The following is a 21,338-nucleotide window of genomic DNA, read 5'->3' on the forward strand; positions in this document are numbered from 1 at the left end:
TTTTTGGCATCCAAACATGACGTGTGTGCTGCCCAACGGTTTAGATGATCCTGTTCGGCTGGCACACCAACAGCCCTTTTCCCTCAGGAAAACAAGTCACAGCAAGGAAGAAAAAAGGGTTTTAAAGAATTTGCAATTCACCTAGACCTGAAAGGAATTTCAGTGAAAAAAAAAAAAGAAAGAGGAGCTGTATAACCAAGAGGTGTTGTCCCTGCCAGTGTGAGAGGCTTTGCAAACTGAAGGGCTGATCTTAAGAGGTTCTCCAAAAAAAAAAGGGTTGCCATTATTTTTCTTACTGGAAAACATCTGGCAACCAAACTAAAGCATCTTACCAGCTCTTCTGTCAATATATTCAGGCTGTATGCATAATACTTACCTGTCTGGCCACAGGGGAATATCAGACTGCAGATTCGTGGGGACAAATACCCTGAAGCCCTCCCCTGTCTCTGTGTTCTCGCCTAGAGAACATTAGTGAGATGACAGTTTTGCTGACAAGCCCTTGGATGCATCCAACATATTTGTCATTGGGTTGTCCTGTGTGTTATCCAATATCTGAGGAATAGCATTTTTAGTAGAGACAATATTTCAGTTATGTTCACGTTAAAGATTATACTTCCTTTGCAGATCTGAAGACCAGCAAACCTGGATCAGAAATCTTGATAAATGGTTTTCAACTGGTTTTAATCTGTGAAATCCTAAACATTTTCTAGCAGGAAACAGGTCCTGGCACTACACAGAGAGACCTGCTGATGAGAGGCAACAGAGTTTCCATCTGACCATAAAAATAGTTCACAGGACCCTCCTTCGAAGATCTTGTTCTAGAATGACCTTCTGAATAACACAGGCTAAATAATTTCACCCCAAGACATCTGTGTCAAGGTCATAACTTCTGGATAAGCTTCATAAAATCATGTGAAAAGAAGATTGGGATTTAAATATTTCAGTGATGGAGAACCATTCATATCCTTGACAAAGCTGTTCCCATAATTCAATATTGTCAAAACTGTCTGCTTCATGGTTTCAATCTGTTTAGCATTGACTTCAACTCACTGCACTTACTTGTGCTTTTGTGTGGGAGACTAAAAGCCCTCTGTTATCAGATAACCTTTGATTATGTAGATACCTTAGAGAGGCCAAGATCAATTCACGTCTCAACCTTTTCTTTGATAAGCAAAACAAATCAAACTTCTGAGTACTGTTGCTAAAAGGTGCAACTCCAAATCTCAGATTTTTCTTCTCCGAACTCCTTCCAAGTTGATAATGACCTTTGCAAAGCACAAAGAAACACCAGAGCTGGAGTCAATAATCTAGCAATGGTATCACAGGCCATACCTTTATTGCCAAATAAAAGCCAGAGACCAGTCTCCAGTCCTGAGGCCACATGGTTGCATCCACACTGCTCACACCCACACAGTTTAGCAGATTAGCATTATCCCTCTAGTTCAGATGTGTTTCCAAGACAGCTTGTGGGAGTGGTCTGAAACTGAGCTGAAGTGGGAGCTAATCATTAGCCTGATGCTTGAGTTTATTCCATAGCAGCAGAGTAGACATGGCCACTAATACCTTAGAAAATACCTGTCATTACAGATGACTCAGCTTCATCTTATTAGTAGACTATACTGTCCACTAATTCATGGGTTATGTTAGCTCGATTAGCTAGAGTATCTCCCTGGAAGATTACTTTATATTCAGATTCTTTACCACATTGATGTTTCATCACTCCTTAGACTTGCTGTCTTCCAAAACACAGTGGCTCCATCCTAGAGCTAGGATGTCCTTTTTTCTCTACTCTGCTCATTACACATCAGCTGAAAATACTAGCATGGCAAAAAGGCATCCAAAAAGCGCTCCTCTTGCCCAGGAAGGTTCTTCTGGCAAAAACACAATAACTTACAACAGCACCAATATAACTGCAGTTACTGCAGGGGAGATCTTCACCTGAAAGGAGGTGATTTTGATTGAGTATGTGCCAGAGTAGACAGCAACACAGAGCTTCCAGGCTCTGACGTGGCTGGAAGCACCAGACATCTGTAGATATCTGTAATTCATTCCAGGGCTCTGAATTAGGCGGGAGACCTGTCCAGCATGAGGAGCTCTTCTACCATCTAGATTGTGATGTTCAAAGAAGAGTATTCATCCTTTGATTTAAAGTATACTCAACTGCATTTGGATGCATGAACATAACTGTTAAGCGAATATGGCCATCTTGCAGTACAAAAGAGAAATCTTGGCAGATTGGCTTAAGCTGGTTGTAAAAGTCTTCCTTTGCTCCAACCCTTAAATTAAGTTCATAAAAGAGAAGTAATTCCCCCTTGTAATTAATTGGACTGTAGGAATGCAGTCTATGCTTCCCATCTCAGTGTCAGATGCAAGGTCTAATACGAGTATTAATACTGTGGGATAGTTGACCATTGGCTTCAAAATACACTGCTTGCAAACTTAAATAATTTGTATTTAAGAAGTTCATCAATAAAACATTTTTCACCTTGGTGGACCATCAACACAAAAATCATTACTGAACTAGTGCTAGTTTCCAGTTATAAATGTTTAGTGCTCAATCTGCTAAAAAAAGACACAACAAAACCCTTCATGGTATACGCTATGCCATGCTATTATATTAATGAGTCATACAGGATGGAAATGCAATTAAAAGTAATTAGCTGTAATTTTGTCTCATGTAGCAGCATGGAGAAAGTAAAATGCATTTAGTGTTCTTCTCCAGAGAAGCTAGCTAACTTAATTGCAATGAGAAATCATTTATTCTTTGAGTTGTGTTTTCTACCACCGGTCGTCAAGGTAACAACTTTGTTAGACATGGAATACAACTACTTGTGGGTTTTTTTTCAAAGAAAAGGTCAACAGGCTTGCTCAGAACATTTTCAAATGGCTTTTTAGGAGATTTGACTTGAAGAGTGCAAGGCGTTGGGGCGTGATGGTAAGCCTTGTTACATGGGCTTATGAAGTCACGCTGTAGTAAAATGCAGTGGTCATTAGTGAAACTGCTGGGCACCCCTGTTGCAACTGACAGAGTCACAGAATGGTTTGGTTTGGAAGGGACCTTAAAGATCATCTAGTTCCAACTCTCCTGCCATGGGCAGGGACACCTTTCACTAGATCAGGTTGCTCAAAACCCCATCCAACCTGGCCTTGAACACCTCCAGGGATGGAGCATCCACAACTTCTCTGGGCAACCTGTTCCAGTGCCTCGCCACCCTCGGAAGGAAGAATTTCTTCCTTATCTCTAATCGAAATCTACCCTCTTTCAGTTTAAAGTCATTGCCCCTTGTCCTATCACTATACGCCCTTGTAAAAGGTCCTGCAGCTTTCTTGTAGGTCCCCTTTAAGTACTGGAAGGCTGTAATCTGCACAAGAAGCTTCAAAGATGGGATTGACGCTCTCGGCCATTGCATGTGCAACCACCAGATGGTGCCATAAATTCTTGATGGCACACAGGCAGCACCTGCCTCTTCTGCCCAAGGCCTGGGGAAGCAGGAGAGAACCTGCAGCTCGCTGCTGGGTGCGTATCCCTGCCTGGAGTCCTGTGCCTACAACAGAAATCATCAGATCTTCATGGCATTTCAGACTGTACTTCTCTGACTAACTAACGCCCCGAGCAGAGGCCTCATAACGTTTGATTGTTTCAGTCATAATTAATTATTCAGTCATTATTCACTCACCACTTCTAACTCAGCTCAACGCTGGCTTTAAGCTGAACCAAGCGAACACTGCGGCCCCAAGACCTGGTCCTGCCTTTCCTCCAGCTCCCAGGTACACCTCCCCACCGCTTGCCTTGGGCTGGCACTGACAGTTGTCTGTCTGTCTGCCTGAGACAAACTGGATGGGACATATCCCGCTGCCAGCCAGCCTAGCAGGGGGAAAGCACATGGGTGGGTTTTCCCTTTCAGTCTGCCCTAGGCAGGCTCCTGCGCCTCAGTACAAGAGGTCAGGCAGAAACATGAAACCAGGGGAAGGACGATGCCACTTTTTGACATCCCCCTTATTTAAAATCCCACAAATATTTTACCACAGACAGCCGACCTGCACTCTGTAACCCATAAAACACTGGAAGCACTGATAAAGAGGTTTACCAGTTTAAAGGTTTACCAGTTCGCTGAAGCTGGTAAACCTTCGAGTGCCAGTGCTGCTTCCCTGTTCTCCTCAGGAGCTTCTCTCCCAAGGAGAGAAGAGCACCAAGTGGCCATGGTGATTTTGCAGCTTCTCTGTCTAAAGGCATAAAATAGTACATAACTTAAGAGTATTTTACACATGCTTTCTGTGAGAAAAATGCAGCACTCAACTCCCCAGTCTGGTTTCTATAGCACAGAAAGGTACAACGCGAAACAACCCCATCTAAATCCTTTGGACAAGCTGAAGAAACCAAAACCCACATCGACTCACGTTATTTTTCACCATTCTGGCTGGGACTGCAGTTTTATAATGTAGTTATTTGTTTGCTGGATGGGGTCTGCTATATTGATATTATTTAGTATAGTAGCTTTTGAGCTCTACCAACCAGAGCTCAATTTCCATCAACATCTCACAGATGAAAGCCACCCAACGCCACATCTCTATGCTTTCCATAAAGTGAGTTTACACAATGCCACTCTTACTAAACAATATTTTGAGTTAACATACAGAGAAGACAAATATCTCAAGTTTAGTTTCTGAAGTCCCAAATGTACATGTAATTACCTAGCTGATAAGCTTCAGCAGTCCACATGTTGCACTTAAACCTTTTGGGTGAAGATCCATGCTAGGGATAAGTGTTTTAGTGTCCTCCACTTCAGCTATGGGTTCATTTCAGGGCCTAGTGCCTGATGATATGTTCTGTTTTAATTAATTCCTTAAGCCACCTCTATCAAGAGGAAGAAACTAGACTAGCTGAAAATGAAATTAAATCAATGTGACACAGAGGTGGTTTTGCAGAAGAGAGCAATCGGAGGACAACTTAACACTGCCTGGTTTGATGTGCATCTTAGATCTTATGACAGACGAGCAACTCTGCTTTTCCACAGCATCCTCCTTTTCCTTATACACATATCCCTCTAACATCTACATGAGTTTTGATAACTTCAGTCATCAATGTAAAGCTAGTACATAGGCATAAAGTCAGAAAGACTGCAAAGTGGGAGCCCAGGATTGGAGCCTGATTCTCTTTCTGTAGCAATTCTTGCACATCTGAAGTGTCAGGAACAGCTTGTGAAAATCTGCTATTGTAAACCAGAATCTAACATGTTGTCTCTGCTTTTAGGCAGGATGGGATTTGAACCTCTGCTTGAAGTGAACGCTGTCATGCCTAGGGCAAGAAGAAACCTCTCCTCTACATATATGCAGTCACATATACATATATCATATACAATATATGATTTCAAAGCCACTGCAACACATTTCTATCCCAGAGGCACTACAGCTGGGATCTAGTCTCCTTCAGAACAACTACTGTTTACAGAATTTTCCTAAAAAAAACTACAGATGGTCTCTTATTCCTCTACCATTTCACTACTATGATCCAAGGCAGCCTGTAATAAGAATAAAAAAGTCCCCAGATTTCCATAAATAAACCAACAATTTGGCTTGTGCTTTCTAGTGAAGATGAGCAAATCCCCACTGAACTTGGGCAGGAAAATCTTACAGATTAATGGATTTTATCCTTTCCCTGGACCAACTTTCCCAACACTTTCACATTCCACCACTTTCTCAGTTTCTTATTTGTAGAGACTTCAGAAAATTCTTGAATGGATTAGGGTCTATTTGTGTAAAAATAGAGGTCTGAAATCACAAAACAACAGAGCAAGACGCTGTTCTTCTCAGGCTCATGTAACATGATTTCCCTTAGCATAGTCCTTTTCAGGTTTCAGTTCCTAATATAGAACCTAATCATAGTGTTTTCTCAAATTGCCAGTAAAAAAGTAATTAAGTAAGCCATGTTGTTGGCTACCTGTAAAGGTTAATCTGAAGCGTATCTGATTGTTCTGCCAATTTGTCACATCACCATTCACAATCAGAAGCTGCAAGCAGCTTATAATCTTTCAAAAAGTCACCATCCATGACACTATCCAAGCATTCATTGAAAGAGATGTCCATTCAACTCACCTAGATAAACAACATGAAGGCTGCTTTTAGGACACTTCTGACAACTATTTAAGAGGAATATCTTGGAAGGACCGCTAAGACATTTTAGCTCCACAGCCCTTGGCTGAGCTTTTCACTGGACCTAAGAACTCACCTCCGCGCACAAGGGAACAGAACAGTGTGTATGTGCAGCAGTTCTGATCCGTAGATTTATGCTGTCCCTTCATTGCACCCTATAAAATGAGACTCTCTTAAAAATTACTTCCTTTTAAAGCAAGTTCATGCATGACCATAAACTGCATTAAAATAGAACTTCGACTAAGAGGATGTGGCAGTAAGTAATGGTAAGGTATGTAAGGGTCATTATCAAAGCCTTAGGCTTTTAAATACAGAAAATTCATCCCATTTCATGCTTAAAAGAAAGCCAAAATTGGCAATGAAATGGCAATCAATAGAGCATCCAAGCCTTTTTATTTTTTCTGTTGGTGATAGAAATTTAGGAGAGAAATCGAGTGCATCTTTAAAAATAGTTGAACCTGAATCTAAATTTTTAGACTGTATTCTGTTTGGTTTTGTACAGCTTTAACGTAAAATCCTGCACCTGAGCTGGAATAACCCCAGGTAACAGTTCAAGCTGCCTAGGCAGCAGCTTGGCAAAGAAAAAAAATGGATATGTTTGTGGACAAGTTGAACCTATGTTAGCAGAGCGCTTTTGCAAAAATGATGGCCAACTGCATACTGGGCTGCATTTTTGCAAACCATCACCAGTAGGCTGGAGAAAGTGCTTATTCCTTTTTGATGAACACTTATGAGGCCACATTTCAGCATGGTGTCCAATTTTAATCCCTCTCCAATATATGAAAGACCTCGACAGTAAGACCAGTGGAGGGCCACTAAATGATCAGAAGACTGAACGACAGGATGTACCGGGATGGGCTGAAGGAACTGGGCTTGCTTCATGAGAAGAAAGTAAGGCTTAGGGGTATATTTAATGCTGCGTTGAACTACTCGTAGAATTGTTATAGAGAAGACAAAGCCAACAAGTGCATAGAGAAAGGATAATGGCAACAATCCCAAGTTGCGATTTCACTGCTGTATGTTCTGGTGTTTTCATTGATATTATCCCAAGCTCTTCAGCTCTGCTCTTTCTTTTTAGTGGATCTCCTCTGATAGATCTATCTGGATGTGATCTGCAAATTCCACTCAAGACCAAAAATCAGTCCTTATAGCTAAGCAGAGAAGACTTCCCTTGCCCGAGCCCTTGGTTTCTCCGAGCACTTTCAGGCATGTCTGAGTTTCTTTTTTATCTCATACTTCAAGAAAACACAACTGGTCATGTGTCAGTACCGATGTTCTGTGATTCCTAGCCGAGCATGTAAAAAGATGATATAAAGCATTTGACTCCACAGCTTAAAATACCTGACCATGCTTTTGCTACTTGTTATCTTCCTGACCTCCTCAGGAAGATCTTGCAGGCAACTTCCTCACCTCACAAGAGGATTTCTAACAAGAAACTGATTGATAACAGCTGGCTATTTCAGGTTCTGCCTGGGGGATAACTGCAAAGCTAAGGATCATGGGGCCATGGCCCTGGCTTGCAGTCATGGACAGGAGAGTAGTAGGTACTGCAGAGAATGTGTATGAGAGGTGGGACAGGGGGTCTCCCTGTGTGGTGAGAGGAGGCTGTTGAGTGAGCTCCATTAGCTGTTGCACAACGAAGCTATTCTAATATGCTAAACAATAAAATATTCTGGCTGCCTTTTTTTTTTTTTTTATTTGAAGGTGAAAAGTGCAGCTGAAGAGACCAATGGTGAAATTAACTTTACACAGTAAATTAGATCTGCATTATTTTTTAAATAAGTTACTGCCATTTTAAATCAAGATACTTCTCCTTCGGTGTTCTTGATTTTAGAAGTGCTGTGTTCCAGAGCTTTCTATTAAGCAAAGTGCTTTAAAATGAGTCTTAAATAATTTAAATATCTCTTTGCTGAAATACATCCCTTTCCTGAAAGAATTTTTGTCAATTTTATGCCTTCTTGGGAAGAAAATAAAACAAGGGAAGTATTTTATTATTCTAGCCACAGTTTTACAAGAGCAGGAGAAAATGCGCAACAGTAATAGCCTCCATTTGACAGCAGGCACACACTAAGAAAAAGCTATAATAACGTGATTTGTCTTCTTCCCATCCCTACCATCTCAAAAGAAGTTAAAATAAAATGAAAACTAGGAGACATTTCTTATTCCAAATTGATGTGAAGGAGGATGTTGTATTTGTTGTCGGTCTGAAGCCCGCCTGGCTTTAGATAGTTCTTCTCCCTTCCGGAGAAAAGGGACCTGCAGCCTTGGTACCAGCACCCTGATACTGGAGACAGAAAAGTGAACGCTGCCCAACTCCTCCTCACAAAAACTTTATGGATTTAGTGTACACCTGGACACCTGCTCTGATATGCCAGAAGTTTGTCCTGTCCCTGAACAGAGGACAGTTTAATCTGATTCTCCAGCAGCTATCTCCCAGAGGCAGCGGCCAAAGTAGCAACAGCACACCACCAGTCTGAAAACAGCTGGTAGTGGCCTGCGGGGAAAGGACCAAACATGGTGTTACTGCTCTCCCTGAAGGAAATTAGTGGTGATGCAAAAGGGATGTAAGGCAGTGGCAACGACACCGTAGCCTACATGACACACCTTCTTTTGATAAGGCCTCACAGTTCCTGTAAATCAAATTGGGAGTGTACTAACACTACCACCCCTACAGATTTCCCCAGGTGTGCCAGAGAAATCAGGTGATGTAAACCTTTATTTCATCTGATCCTATTATGCTCCTTAGTAGCCAGAGGAGGAGAATGAGATGAAGTGAGTGTGACGATGTTGGCACACAAATTAGTTTTCCAACAAATGGTACTACTGTTTCTTTGTTCTGTAATACATGAAGGAGACCAGAAGAGACAGATGTAATAAACAAAACTTGGCCCAAATGTGAACAACTGGAAATGGATTTCCATGAAGCAGGTCATGCCCTGACTGAAGCAGGTTCATGTCATTGGGTTGAACATCTCCAGCACTCTGAGGGATGGCTGGATGGTAACCAGCCCCTTACAATCTCCAGCCCTGCACAAATGATGCTGTCATATCCAGTCACTGACTTAACCAGAGAAAGAACTGCACCCAAGATTGTAAGATGCTTTCTTCTTGGGGGAGTACAATGACTTTGTGCCTTGGTGCTCCCGTATGACAACTCGCTGGTCCACTTTCTCCCCAGAAAGCACTGCCATGGACTGAACCACTTTTAGTCCATAACGACACATCAAGGGCATGCCATGACAGCAAGCAATGCCACGCAGCTATTTATGCTACAATAAAGAGGAGGTGAATATAAACTCTAGGTACTACAAATAAGATGCTGTTTCTTCAGATATAAGGGTATAATAATATCCTAATATGAGATTGTTGTTTGAATTAGGTAGGAAGCAGTGTCATTTCTAGAATAGCTAAGTAACGTATGTGAAAGGAATTTAAAGCCAAAAGGGTGCAAACTGACAAAGGAAACACCTAGGAAGATGATGGGGCGATGCCCGTCTCTGTGTTTGAGACTGAGCACACACGCTGTCCTCTGACGCAGTAACTCCCCTCCGAGAAGGCGACACCGTGTCTAACCTCAGCAGTGGGGGCTGTAACTGCATGGTTGCATTGCAGTTATAAGGTGTAAGACTCTACAAGTGTCATCTGAACACGTCCTCATGATCACGTCAAAGCAGGACAAAAATATGCCTAACGCTTGGGAAATCGGGAGACAGGTCCAACATTTGAATAAGTGGCAATGGTTTTCAGAGGCACAACCACCAAATTTTCAAGAGCAGGAAACCTAAACAAGAACCTGCTCTCCTCTGCTTTGAAGCAGCTCCCACGGAAAGGCTCTCTGGGCTAATGCTAATCAGAGACAAAGCTATACCAGGTGTCATCCAGAGCAACAACAGAATCCAAGTAAAAGTAGGCCACTTCAGCATCATGTAGGGTCTGCATAGCACAAAACGTGGTTATGATCCAGAGCATTTATTCACGCTCACGTTGCACAAATCAGTTGTTTATACCAATAGACATCTCCTTCCTTGTGCAATGCACAAGAGGTTCTGAAGCCCACATTTGGTTTAAAGTCCTCTTCAATAACAGCAAAAAAGAATTCAGTTTACAGCTTTATGCTCTAAGTGATACAAAGTCGAATTATTCTGATGCATTGGCTAACAGAAAATTAATTAGAGTTCTGCTGATGCCAGTGGTGTTATGCTGCTTCTCAATGAGCATAAGCAGAAAGATGAACAGGCCCACGATATTTCATAGCAGTGAGGGGGTCATGTGCCATCATACTTGCAGTATTAGGTAGCACACTGCATCTGAGTTCTAGCATCTATTATATAACTAATTATTTCCTGATGCTTTGGAAATCAAAGCTCAATTAAAAGGCTGGGTTTAGATTGATTTTTAGGTATTCTATCACAAAAGATAGAAGAGCAAACAGCACATATCTAACATGTAAACTGGCATATTCAAATGACCCCACAACCTAGTCTGTCTTGTTCTTCTATCGATCCTTTCTGTCTATTTTAATTTGAACTCTGTGAGCCAAAATAAAAAAAAAACTTTGTTCTAAGTTTGTCTAGTGCTTACACAAGAAGATCATGAGAAAGACTCCTAGGCACTCACAGACACTAATGAACTACTAGTAACACTCTGCAACTGTGCTACTGTGAATGCCTATAAACGTCCTTTTGAAGCAGAGATGGCAATAGGTTTGGGGGAAGGAGGAGACCTGGGTTTTGAAGACACACTGAGAATACTAGTTGCAGTGGTTAAATGACCCACTCACCCTTTGATGGCAGGCAGATGGTGAATTTTGGGTTGTTTGTCACCCACTAGGTTCCCCCTTCACACTACCTCTAACCAAAGCCTGCCACTCCCTCTGCTATCTTTACTCCAACAAAATGTTCCCTTCGTGCTGTTGCAATCCACTTCCCTTTAATCCATTCCCATCTAAAGATCCCATGCGGACTTCTGGGGCTCATCACTGTCTGGTGCATTCCAAATCCTTACTGTGCCCACAAAGCCTTTGTGCAAAAGGAAACAAATGTTGCTGGTGGCTGAAGTGTCTTCCATTTCCTAAGCAGGTATGCATTTTAGCATGCCTGTCATTACTTCATTTTACATCACATCTGTATTTGGAACTCTCTGAGAGACCAATAAGAAGTTGGCACCATCTCTGGGTATTGGCATGATGGGCTTGCCGTCGATTTTTTGCCAAAAGACATTTCTCCAACGAGAAGTATCAAAAAAACTAACATACTGCTAGACATAAACCAAAGAAAATACATTTCTGCTAGAAATGACATAAGTAACCAAAAATGAAAGCCGACAGAAAATCACTGTACTTACTATGTGTCGTGCTGCAAACACTCCATCAACTATTGCACAACAGAACGCTGCTACCACGCCAAAGCTGATAAACACGATGGAGGCTACTAACTGAGAAGAGAAAAACAGATGGAGAATTGTTTTCAATATAATTCTTTAAGTAAAACAATTACACTAATTTTTCTAGTATTCTAAAATGATGGTTTCCTCTGCTGTAATTCACTCTAGATCACTGTGGCAGGATGCCAGTCACGCACTAGAAAAAAAGGCAGAAATTCTTGACGCTGAGTTGACATACCATTCAGTCTACTAGAAAAGCTTAAATCTTTCTAGAGAAAATTAGGTCAGCTGCAAGAGTTATTGAATTCAATAGTGATTTCTTCTAAATCAACTTATTTAATAAAACAGCAGTGGTGTCCATAGGGAGCATGGCAAAAAGCCATGTTCCTCTTGGCTCACATCAATCTCTAGAGCTTTACTACAGTGGTAGTAGTGCACACATACAAATAAAGACACTGTAGTCAGTTAATACTTACTCCCCGTGAACTCTCAGAAAGCTTTTATCATCCCAAATAGCTTATAACAACTTATGCCACAACAAAATCAGAGACTCACAGGACTGGTACTCGAGAAGCTGTGGATGCTCCATCCCTGGAAGTGTTCAAGGCCAGGTTGGATAAGGCTTTGAGCAACCTGATTTAGTGGAACGTGTCCCTGCACATGGCAGGGGGGTTGGAACTAAATGATCTTTAAAGTCCCTTCTCACCCAAACCATTCTATGATTCTATAGAACCTCTGGAAGGGCTGGGGTGTGCTGCCTTGGCCCCTGCCCCTCTCAGGGCCCCCAGCCTGCCCTTAAGCCTCAGAGTGTGCACAGCAGAGCACAGCAGAGCTCATGACATGTCCCAGCTGCAGCACAGACAGCACACTGTCTTTGTTAACCTACCTGCCATAGCTTCAGACCTCATTCTACCTCTCGAGCTGCTTTGTTCATGAAGCATTATTAATTCTTAATCAAGAGGACTGCGGATGGTGCAACGCTAGAGCACTGCTCCAGCATAAGTGGTGGTGTCACGGAGGGCTCCGGGGAAAAGGCTGTGCAGGTTGGGCATGCTGAACCCCCTGCTAGCTGTGTTCACTTTATCTCTGAGGATGACTACAGCTGCAGCTCTAGCAGCAACTGCAGGGCTAGCACAACTCCAGATATGGCAAGCTTACCATCCAATTCACTCTGAAGATAGCAACAGGACTCGGAAAGGCCGAGCACTGATACGCGTCTCCATCAGAGACCAGTCACCGTGCTGTTAGCACACGCTCTTGAGGTGGCACTGGCTTATTTTGAGGGCATGGCTGAAGGATGCAGTGCTGTGAGCAAGGTGAGCTGAAGTGAGTCCTGAAAGAGAAAACCTGTGTACCCCTGGCAAGGTGCTCCTCTTGGGCTCATTAGCCCCAACGTCATCAGATGAGGGAGAGATGCTGTCACTCCTTCTTCTCTCAGATTAGAGGGTTTTGTGACTTTGAGTACTCTGCACCTTGAGTTTGGATGAGTGGGTACCCACAGGATATAAAGTGAACTTAACGTGCTCTCTCTGGCTACATTTTTAATATAATTTAATGTACATCTCTCACGTCTCTGGCATTTCTCAAGCAAAGTCACAAGAGGAACCCTTTGAAACATCCTACATGATAGGTTAATTCTAATTTACAACAGTATTAAGTTATAGTTAATAACTGCAACAGACTAAAAAATTCCCTTGAAAACTGACAGAACAGTGTCCTTGACCGATACAACACATGGACCAGGGTTTCAGTTAAGAATTTGGAACCTCTTTGTTATTTACTAGTCATTAATTGCTCCTTCACAACATGTATTTCAGAAATGCCCAGGTAGAGATTACCAAAATTGCATCCATGCAGTTCATATATCCCTTTTGTCTATACAAAATCCATATCTGCATTACCTAAATACTCTTTTCACATGTGTAAAATTTGCAAGGCAGCATAAATCCCCTTGAAAAACAGACTCCTTCGCTTACATTAGGTTGCTAAGAGTACAATGTCATTCGTGTCAACAGAGGACACAGCATTGGTGACTTCCTCAAAAAAAATATATATTGGGCAAGTAAGAAATTACAGCCATATAAGCCTACAGCACTGGACACACAGGTCAAAGCAATATCTAACAGTTGGAAGTAAGAGCTCTCAGTGAATCTGCTAAAAGTACAACTTAAAAGTAGCAGAATCACAGCTTTCAAATGCTTTCTGATACACTCTTTTAATCTCTCATTAGCTCATGGCTCTTGGATCATGTAACCAGAGGTGAGCCAGCACTGCCACAGGGATTGGTGTGTAATCAGAATCCTCAGCGTGGGGAGGAAAGGGGCACACAGAAGCGACTGAAGATGATGGTACTGCTGATCTTGGGACTGCTGCGTTCCCCTGCAGCCAGCTCCATCCTGCCGTAAGGAAGCAGAAACCCTAAGAAAGCACTGTTGGCTGCATCACCCTTCAACCTCTGCTATGCTTTGGCTCTCCAGGATGACAGGTCATGCCTCGTGAACCTGGTTGTCCAAAGATCTTCGCATGCAACTCATCAGATCGAGGAGGCTGCGGGCTCCTCGTAGAGACCTATTATCACTTGAGACCAGAGGGCTGAGCTGCCCCGTGGCAGCTGCATTTGCTACAGACCATGATCTCTTCATTTGAAAAAGCAGCAGCATTTAGAAGTTCAGATTAAGTCATTCTTGTCTGATACCTCTATCCTGTTTTTCAAGTCATAGCAGTCAATCAAATAATTAGTGGGTTTAGCCAGGTGTTTCCAAATTGCCTGAGCTCAGGACGAATTTACTGGAAGCTGACCTCAAGGTAGCTTCTCATTTCACACATGAGCAACTTATCAATGATCTACTATCCTCAAACCAACGTTTTCCACTCGTGGAGATAGCTTAAATCACCTCATGGGTATGCTGGCCTTTCAGTTTCACCATATAGCTATAACAGACTGCATATAAAGGTGCACAGTAAATTGTAGTATAGACAGAAGCAATGGAGCTGTCAATTCAGTCATGTTGGTGATCATCTACCCATTGAAGGAGTTGCGTGCAAGTCTAAGGTTGACAGCCAGAGTCCGTTGTTCCTACCCATGCCTACTAGCAACTACTTCAGTGAGAAGTCCCTTTGAAATTAAGAGGACCATTTCTTCACTGAAGTAATACTTATTACAGTGCCGAAGTGGCAGAACATGACACTCAGGTTCTTATGACTTAAATTGCCTTATCTATGTATTCAAATGATAAAAGAAATAATAATAGAAGAACAACACAAAAAACCCTTAAAATAAAAATACAGATTCATATTCTCTCTCAAACCTCCCATTGCTTATTGAGAGTGTGAGAAACACATGAACAAAGTACAAAATTAATTACTTCTAAAAGTTGCAGCCAAGACAGCCAAGTTAAGAGTTGTTGTAAATTCAAAAGTTAATTTTCCTAAGTGGTAGGTGATTGCTGGAGTTGTGAGTTCACAAACCTAGCACTGTCAAGAAAGAAAAGCAGTGCAGTTCATTTAAACATAGAGAATTCTTGCTGACAGGTAAAAGAAATAGCACTTTAAAAAAATAAATACTGATCCATCACATCATCTCATCTCTATTTTTAATAGCAGTATATTTTGTCAGGAAAACTATTCATTATTTATAACTATATATTTTAACAGTTATTCAAGAAACAGATTTCCTCTTGCTGTTCCACTGCTGTACAGCCAGGCTTCCCTACAGCTGTTATTATCAGAACATGTTTACTCCTCGTTCTGGTACAGAATACAATAATTTGGTGATTTACAAGGGAACCATGAAGCCAGTTATTAAACACTGGAAACTGTACTGTGTGGGCCTAACAATCAAACCCAAAAGCCAGTTGTTTAACAGAGGTGTTTTAGCAAAAGGGAGAGCAAAATAGCACTTGAAACACAGGACTTTCATGCACAATAATAACTGAAGAGCTGCTGTATATCTTCAGTCATGCCACACAAATATGAAAACACCAAAAAATGCAAAACTAGTGAAAGGCTGGACTGCTGAATTCTTGCATGCTCCCTTCTTTCAGAAAAGGCCTGCGTTTTATTGCAAAATTTCCCTGCCTTAGACAACCTCTTGTCCTTCAGCAGGCACAAAGCACCACTGGCTGCACGATGTCACCCCTCAGTGAGAGCGAGCCTACCAAAGGCAACAGAGCCAGGGGACAGCCCGTGGCCACAGAAGCTGGTCACGGATCCTGTTCAGCTGTCAGGAACACACCTGCACCAGTACCCGGCAACCAACAGCCTCCTCCAACGATTCCCAGGCATGGTTTTGGAGATAGCTGGCCACGGACCAGACTGAACGGGGAGTGTGAAGTGGCCACCCTGGCTGCGGCCATGCTCTCCATAACCACCGCACCCCCGGTCATTGGGCACTTTGTGTGCCAGATCACACGCTGCTGGCTCCACGTCCCCGCTGTGTGACACACGGAGATGTGCGGCCAGCACTTGCCAGCAGACACACAGAAAATCACATCACTCCTCAGCGTAAGCACCCACTTTGTACAGGCGGGTACCACGCTGGCTGCTTCCAGTACCCCTGTGAAACACCTCTGCAAGGCTCGCAAGGCTCCAGGTCTCCATTCTCACACATACCTGCCTTCCTCATGGCTCTAATTTAGTCCTTACCTGTTCTCTGTCAAAAGACACAACTGCTCAGACAATGACAGTCATTTCTAGCACCAGATGCTGTGTGAGATGTCTCGTTCTCCGAATTTAAACTAAGCAGTTCTGAGACTTCGGAAAATGCATGGATTTTTGTTTTTGAAATCACCTCAGTGTTAGATGTAAGTTACATTATCTTTAACAGACTCATTTTGCTCATGCTAAATGGCTACTTTTGCATAGCACAGCCTCCAATGTCTCCAACCATCATGCTGTTCATCAAGTCTCTCTGGGATTTTTTTCCAAGCAGAGGAAGAATCACAATTACTCTCATCAATGTAAATTGAGAAACACTGTCATCCAATACCTTTTGCTCTGGAAAGCGATGGCTTTGCATAAGGCTGTGTAAATGTTATGCCATAGATTTGTAAAGCCCTTTTTATCCCTGCACAGACTCAAGTAAACATATTTGGAAAAGATATGCACCAGGCAGTTTGTTGTAGGCTACCCCTAATTTTACATTCTCCAAAATACAGTTTAATTCTGTGGGCCTTTTTATTGGTTTGATTTCCCTGTGTCTCCAAGCTCAGAACTTATTATAGGCTTAAATAAATCTGCTGCACTTTTTCAGCATGCAGAGGATGAAGATGTAAGAGCAGAAGTTTACAAAAACTGTATCACAAATTCACAACAGAGAACGACTTTCCACCTCTGGCACAATCTCAACCAGGAGCTGCACGTGTTACCACGGCACTTCAGCAGGGCTGTAGATTAACAGCCCACAAAACTAAGACAGTAAAACTCATGGCATTGCATTTCAGATGTTGCTATCAACTAAACGCTGCCTGTCTTGGGAGGTGGGACAGTATAAAAGTACTTTTAACTGTGAGCTAATTTTCTCTAATTTGGAAAGTCCTCTCCTGTGTGGCTCCTTCCCCTCCCACAATGGGCATTTTTTTCCCCTGCCCTTGGGACAGAAGTTTTGCTGCTGTGATGAAAATTAAGCTCAGGAAAGGCTCCTACTATGCTGGTTTCCATAACTGGACTAATTAGGAGGTTTCTCACTACACCAGGTAATGTGCTTCACAATTTAGGGCCTGCCAACTTACTCTTCCCAAAAGTTGGTTCTTCAGTAACAGCCCTGCTGTAACTGATGCTCTGCTGGAGGGTTGTCACACTGCGGGAGATAGGATTGCGTCATGTTTCTTATTCATTAATGGGAATTCCAGTCACGGCATGAGTCAAAATGGCATGAATTCATAATTATGAAAGACTTTTATGACCGCCCAACCTATGCCTGAAGAACTATTTGATAGACTGGTTTCCAGGTGAAGGAGGGAAGAAAAAAAATAAACACAAAATGTCTCTTGGCTTTAAGAGTACCAGTTTTGCTACAGCTTAGGAAGACAAGCACTGGGATCCCATGCATAAACACTTAACTTGCTTCTGACTGTCATACACCTAATAAGGTAGCCAATGCCCACAGCAGATACCTGTGTTACCAGGAAAGGCTTCAGACAGAGATGCTGCACACATGATGTCATGTGTTCAGATCAAGTCTTGTGTTTAGATCAAGTGACCAAATTAGAAACCTACAGCCTTTCCACAGTATCATCGCTGCTGAATTCAGAAAGTCCAGTCACACCTTGTTGAATATTATCAGATCTTTGATTCAGATTTTCCTGCCTCTCGCTGTCGTTAATAGCACCTCAAGGCACAGAGCTGAGCCCATCTGACTGCTCACTGCCATCTGAAAGGACATCTTGCTCTCCTGCCCTTAGTGTGGTTCCCTGCTGTCCAGCTCCTTCTCCTGCTCTCTCTCCTAAAGGGGTGCATCCCTGTATACCAGCTCCCTTGCTTGCCCAAATGCACAGTAATCCAGGGCAATTCACTCACTAGGCAGAAAACTATTTGTTCCCCTAAATGAGTTAAATCAGATAACTGTAAGGAGAGACCAGCACTAGACCCAGCGCAAATGAGGCGGTGAGACCATGTGGCCAAGACAGAAGGGAAGGAGGTAGAAGCACTGGCAGAAACTATTCAGTTGTCTCACCTGTTTCATGTAATTTGCACTCCTAGGGATTATCAAAGTCAAAGCTAGGTTTTAGCCGTAATGAATAAACTATAAGGTCTGGGGTTGTTTTGCTGTTTGTGGTCAAGGAGACGTTTGTTTTACTGCCTACGAAGTCTGCTGTTTTCCAGTATCATGTCAGGGATAATTAAGAAAAATAGCAACATGAAAAGGCCAGTTGATGTGAAACAGGCAGGGGAGAGGTCCCATGAGAAATTTAAGCAACTCACATGCATAAAAAGGCAGAATTAATTAGATAAACAAATGTTGGGAAAGAATACAGAAACTACGAGAGGTATCAATTATTATGCCAAGGAGAAAAAACAAGACCAAAATCCACTTTCAAAATAAAGATGGTATTTTCATTCAGAAAATTTCTTTTTTTCCTTGCCCTACATCTCGAAGGGCAGAATGGTGAAAGGCAGAATTTGCTATATCTTTTGTTACACCTTAGATACTCACAAATTAGTTAATTTCTATCACATGTAGGCATAATTATCACATATTGCTTTCTCTTTTTCTCTTCCAGTGGCATTGATGCTCAACTTTTGCAGATAATTCATCAATTAGGCTACATACAAGGGCAAGGGACCACCGCAGAAGTGCCCATGAACGGGTGCAACAAGGTGACTTAATGGTCCCAGCTCTACTCCAGCCCAAGAGGGCTTATGCAGCACAGTAAGACAAGAAAGGGAGCACAGGTCCTGAGCCTGCTTACTCCAGCTCTTCCAGGCATACACGGAGATCTTTAAGGACAGGGTCTGTTTCTTTACTGGTCAGATAAACACACTTCTTGAGTTATCGGGAACTTTACTTGCGCCATTTGGTGCAACAGTTAGTTATGGAGATGGGGGAAATTAGCACCTGATCACATTGACACATGCCCAGCATTATGCGATAGGTGTGCTGGGTCCCACGACACGAGGTGGCTCCCACAGCCATCTTTGCTTGCCATTTCTCTTTAGGGCATGAAAGCCCATGTTTCACAACTGCCCTTTGCTAAGCTTCTCACAAGGCTTCCCCAGCCACCCACGCACAGAGCATCTCTGCTGCCTTCCTGCCCCTCTCCCTGCCAGCTAGCAGCAGCTGTGCCCTTCTCACAGGGGTTGAGTACCGCAGCTTCGCTCCTTTGCAACTCCACTTATCTAGAGAAGTGGCATGGAAAGATTTTGCCTTAGCATTGTACTGCCCACATAAAAACCTTGGATGTTAACTCTGATAGTTCCCTATTCTAGGTCTCTCTGTTCATTTCACCCTCTAGAAAGACTCTCGAGCATTAATCCTTAATTTATACCAATCTGCTCTGCACTGCTTTTTCTGTAATTCACCTTGTCTTTTCTTCTAACCTGCTAAAGCATTTGAAGGTACAGTTTCTGTGAAAGATACTGTATGAAATAAAGATGGATTTTCCTGTATTTTTATCTTCAAGCAATAAAAGAATGGCAAGAATTAAATCAATAGTCATTACGAAACATGAAACAAAAGTTATTGAGGAGGGTTAGCAGATTAATATATTCTTTCTTCTCTCATAATCTAATATCAGCTACAAAACCAGACCTGAAACAGCCAGGAAATTATTTCAAATTGTTTTACAAGCAAATCTTTACTAGAATGACCGGTCTACTGAAGGAAATAACCTATATCAAGCAGTTTCTGTGCACTTAGACTTCAAAACTGGAGTCACTGTTACACTGCAATCAGAGAATGAATTTGATATATGTGGAAATGAATACATACTAAATTCAAGATAATTCATTCACTGATGAGTAAATGCCTGTCATGACTCAGTTAAAATGTCACCACTGATCATGCACTATTAGGTCTCACGAGAGTTTGGGAGAGTCTTAGAGTTCCAGCCACTGGAGTCCAGCACAGGTTACTAAAACAATGTTGGAAGAAAGAGTGAACTGTACTTGGTTCACGCTTTCCAAGACGAGAAACAGAAGGCAACCTAAAAAAGTCATCTTTTTCACTTTCTTAGAGGAGGGTTAGTTTTGTTATCGGTGCTTTTTTAAGCCTCCTCAGCATCTGCAGACCCCTGGTCATATCCCAGTAACCATTACCGCAGTTACCAATTTCCTTCTAGCAGCAGCACATCTCAGCTTCACTCAGTTCGTTCAAACAGCACTGCTGAATTTTCTCCCTGGTCTGAGCTGATACAACCACCTTAATGATTGACCCTCTCCAGTCTGAGCAAGTGCAATACATATACTCTGCTCCACTCATGTTTTGGCTGCTTTTAAAGAGATTTGTTTAAATAGCTGCTCTACTCTTCTTTCAGCCCATTAAATAGGGTGCTGACTGTATGATCAAACCCCTTCCCCCTGTTTCAGCTTCTCACTGGAAGGTAGAGAGGCACTGAGGCTTCCCAGGGCAGTTCAGACACTGTGTGCTTTTACAGGCAACACTGCTCTCCGGCCATCTTCTCCTGTTTTCGCAAGTCCTTTGTCTCCCTATTCCAAAATCACTTTCAGAATCAGAGTTGGCACCCCAAAATTATTGCTTTGTTTCAAAAGCTGTATTTTGGCAATGTACTTTTTCATTTATTCTCATCTTTTTACATCTGTACGGATTTTAGCTTTTTATTTCATAGGGGTGCTTTGCCGTATTCTGTGGCAAATGACATGAACTGATTCCACATGACTTTTGAGACCAAAATTATTGAAACATTTGGTATTACATCCTCATGACATCCTCATTTGTGCGGATGCAAGTATAGACTGGGGGATACCAAAAGCAGGAACAGCTCGCCTTCACAAAGCAGATGGGCCGGTATTCGGGAATCAGTCAGGCTCTGCTCAGTAGCAGCACAGGGTGTGAAGTCTCAGTATGTATTTCTGAAACGGGAATGTTGCGGTGCTCCAAAGTGAAGCAGCAGGTCCTATCCAGGCTGCTGGGTGGTACCAATTGTGGTGTTTTGTATGTGGCGAAGCTGCTAAGAAAATTCTCCTAAGGGGTAGATTTCATCAGATAGAGATTTCATCATAACTCCAGCTACTTAAAATATAAGTATTTGTCTCAGGTAGCTATCTGTGCTCCTCTGTAATCAATGAAGAGCCAGGCACTTCCAGATACCTTCGACACCTACTATAGAATGGGATGAATCAATTCCTGA

General features: G+C 42.4%; 1 protein-coding gene across 2 annotated transcripts in view; it reads right to left on the minus strand.

Annotated features, from left to right (window-relative positions):
• Positions 1–21,338, minus strand: part of TMEM255B (transmembrane protein 255B) — an 84,057-nt gene that overhangs the window by 35,768 nt on the left and 26,951 nt on the right. For both annotated transcript variants that reach the window (XM_086610741.1, XM_086610735.1), the window contains one exon: positions 11,494–11,583. In XM_086610741.1, coding sequence (XP_086466867.1) covers positions 11,494–11,583 — 90 coding nt within the window. The remainder of the gene's footprint in view (positions 1–11,493; positions 11,584–21,338) is intronic.

Source organism: Tauraco erythrolophus, chromosome 1 (genome assembly GCF_009769465.1).
Source record: "Tauraco erythrolophus isolate bTauEry1 chromosome 1, bTauEry1.pri, whole genome shotgun sequence".
NCBI lineage: Eukaryota > Metazoa > Chordata > Aves > Musophagiformes > Musophagidae > Tauraco > Tauraco erythrolophus.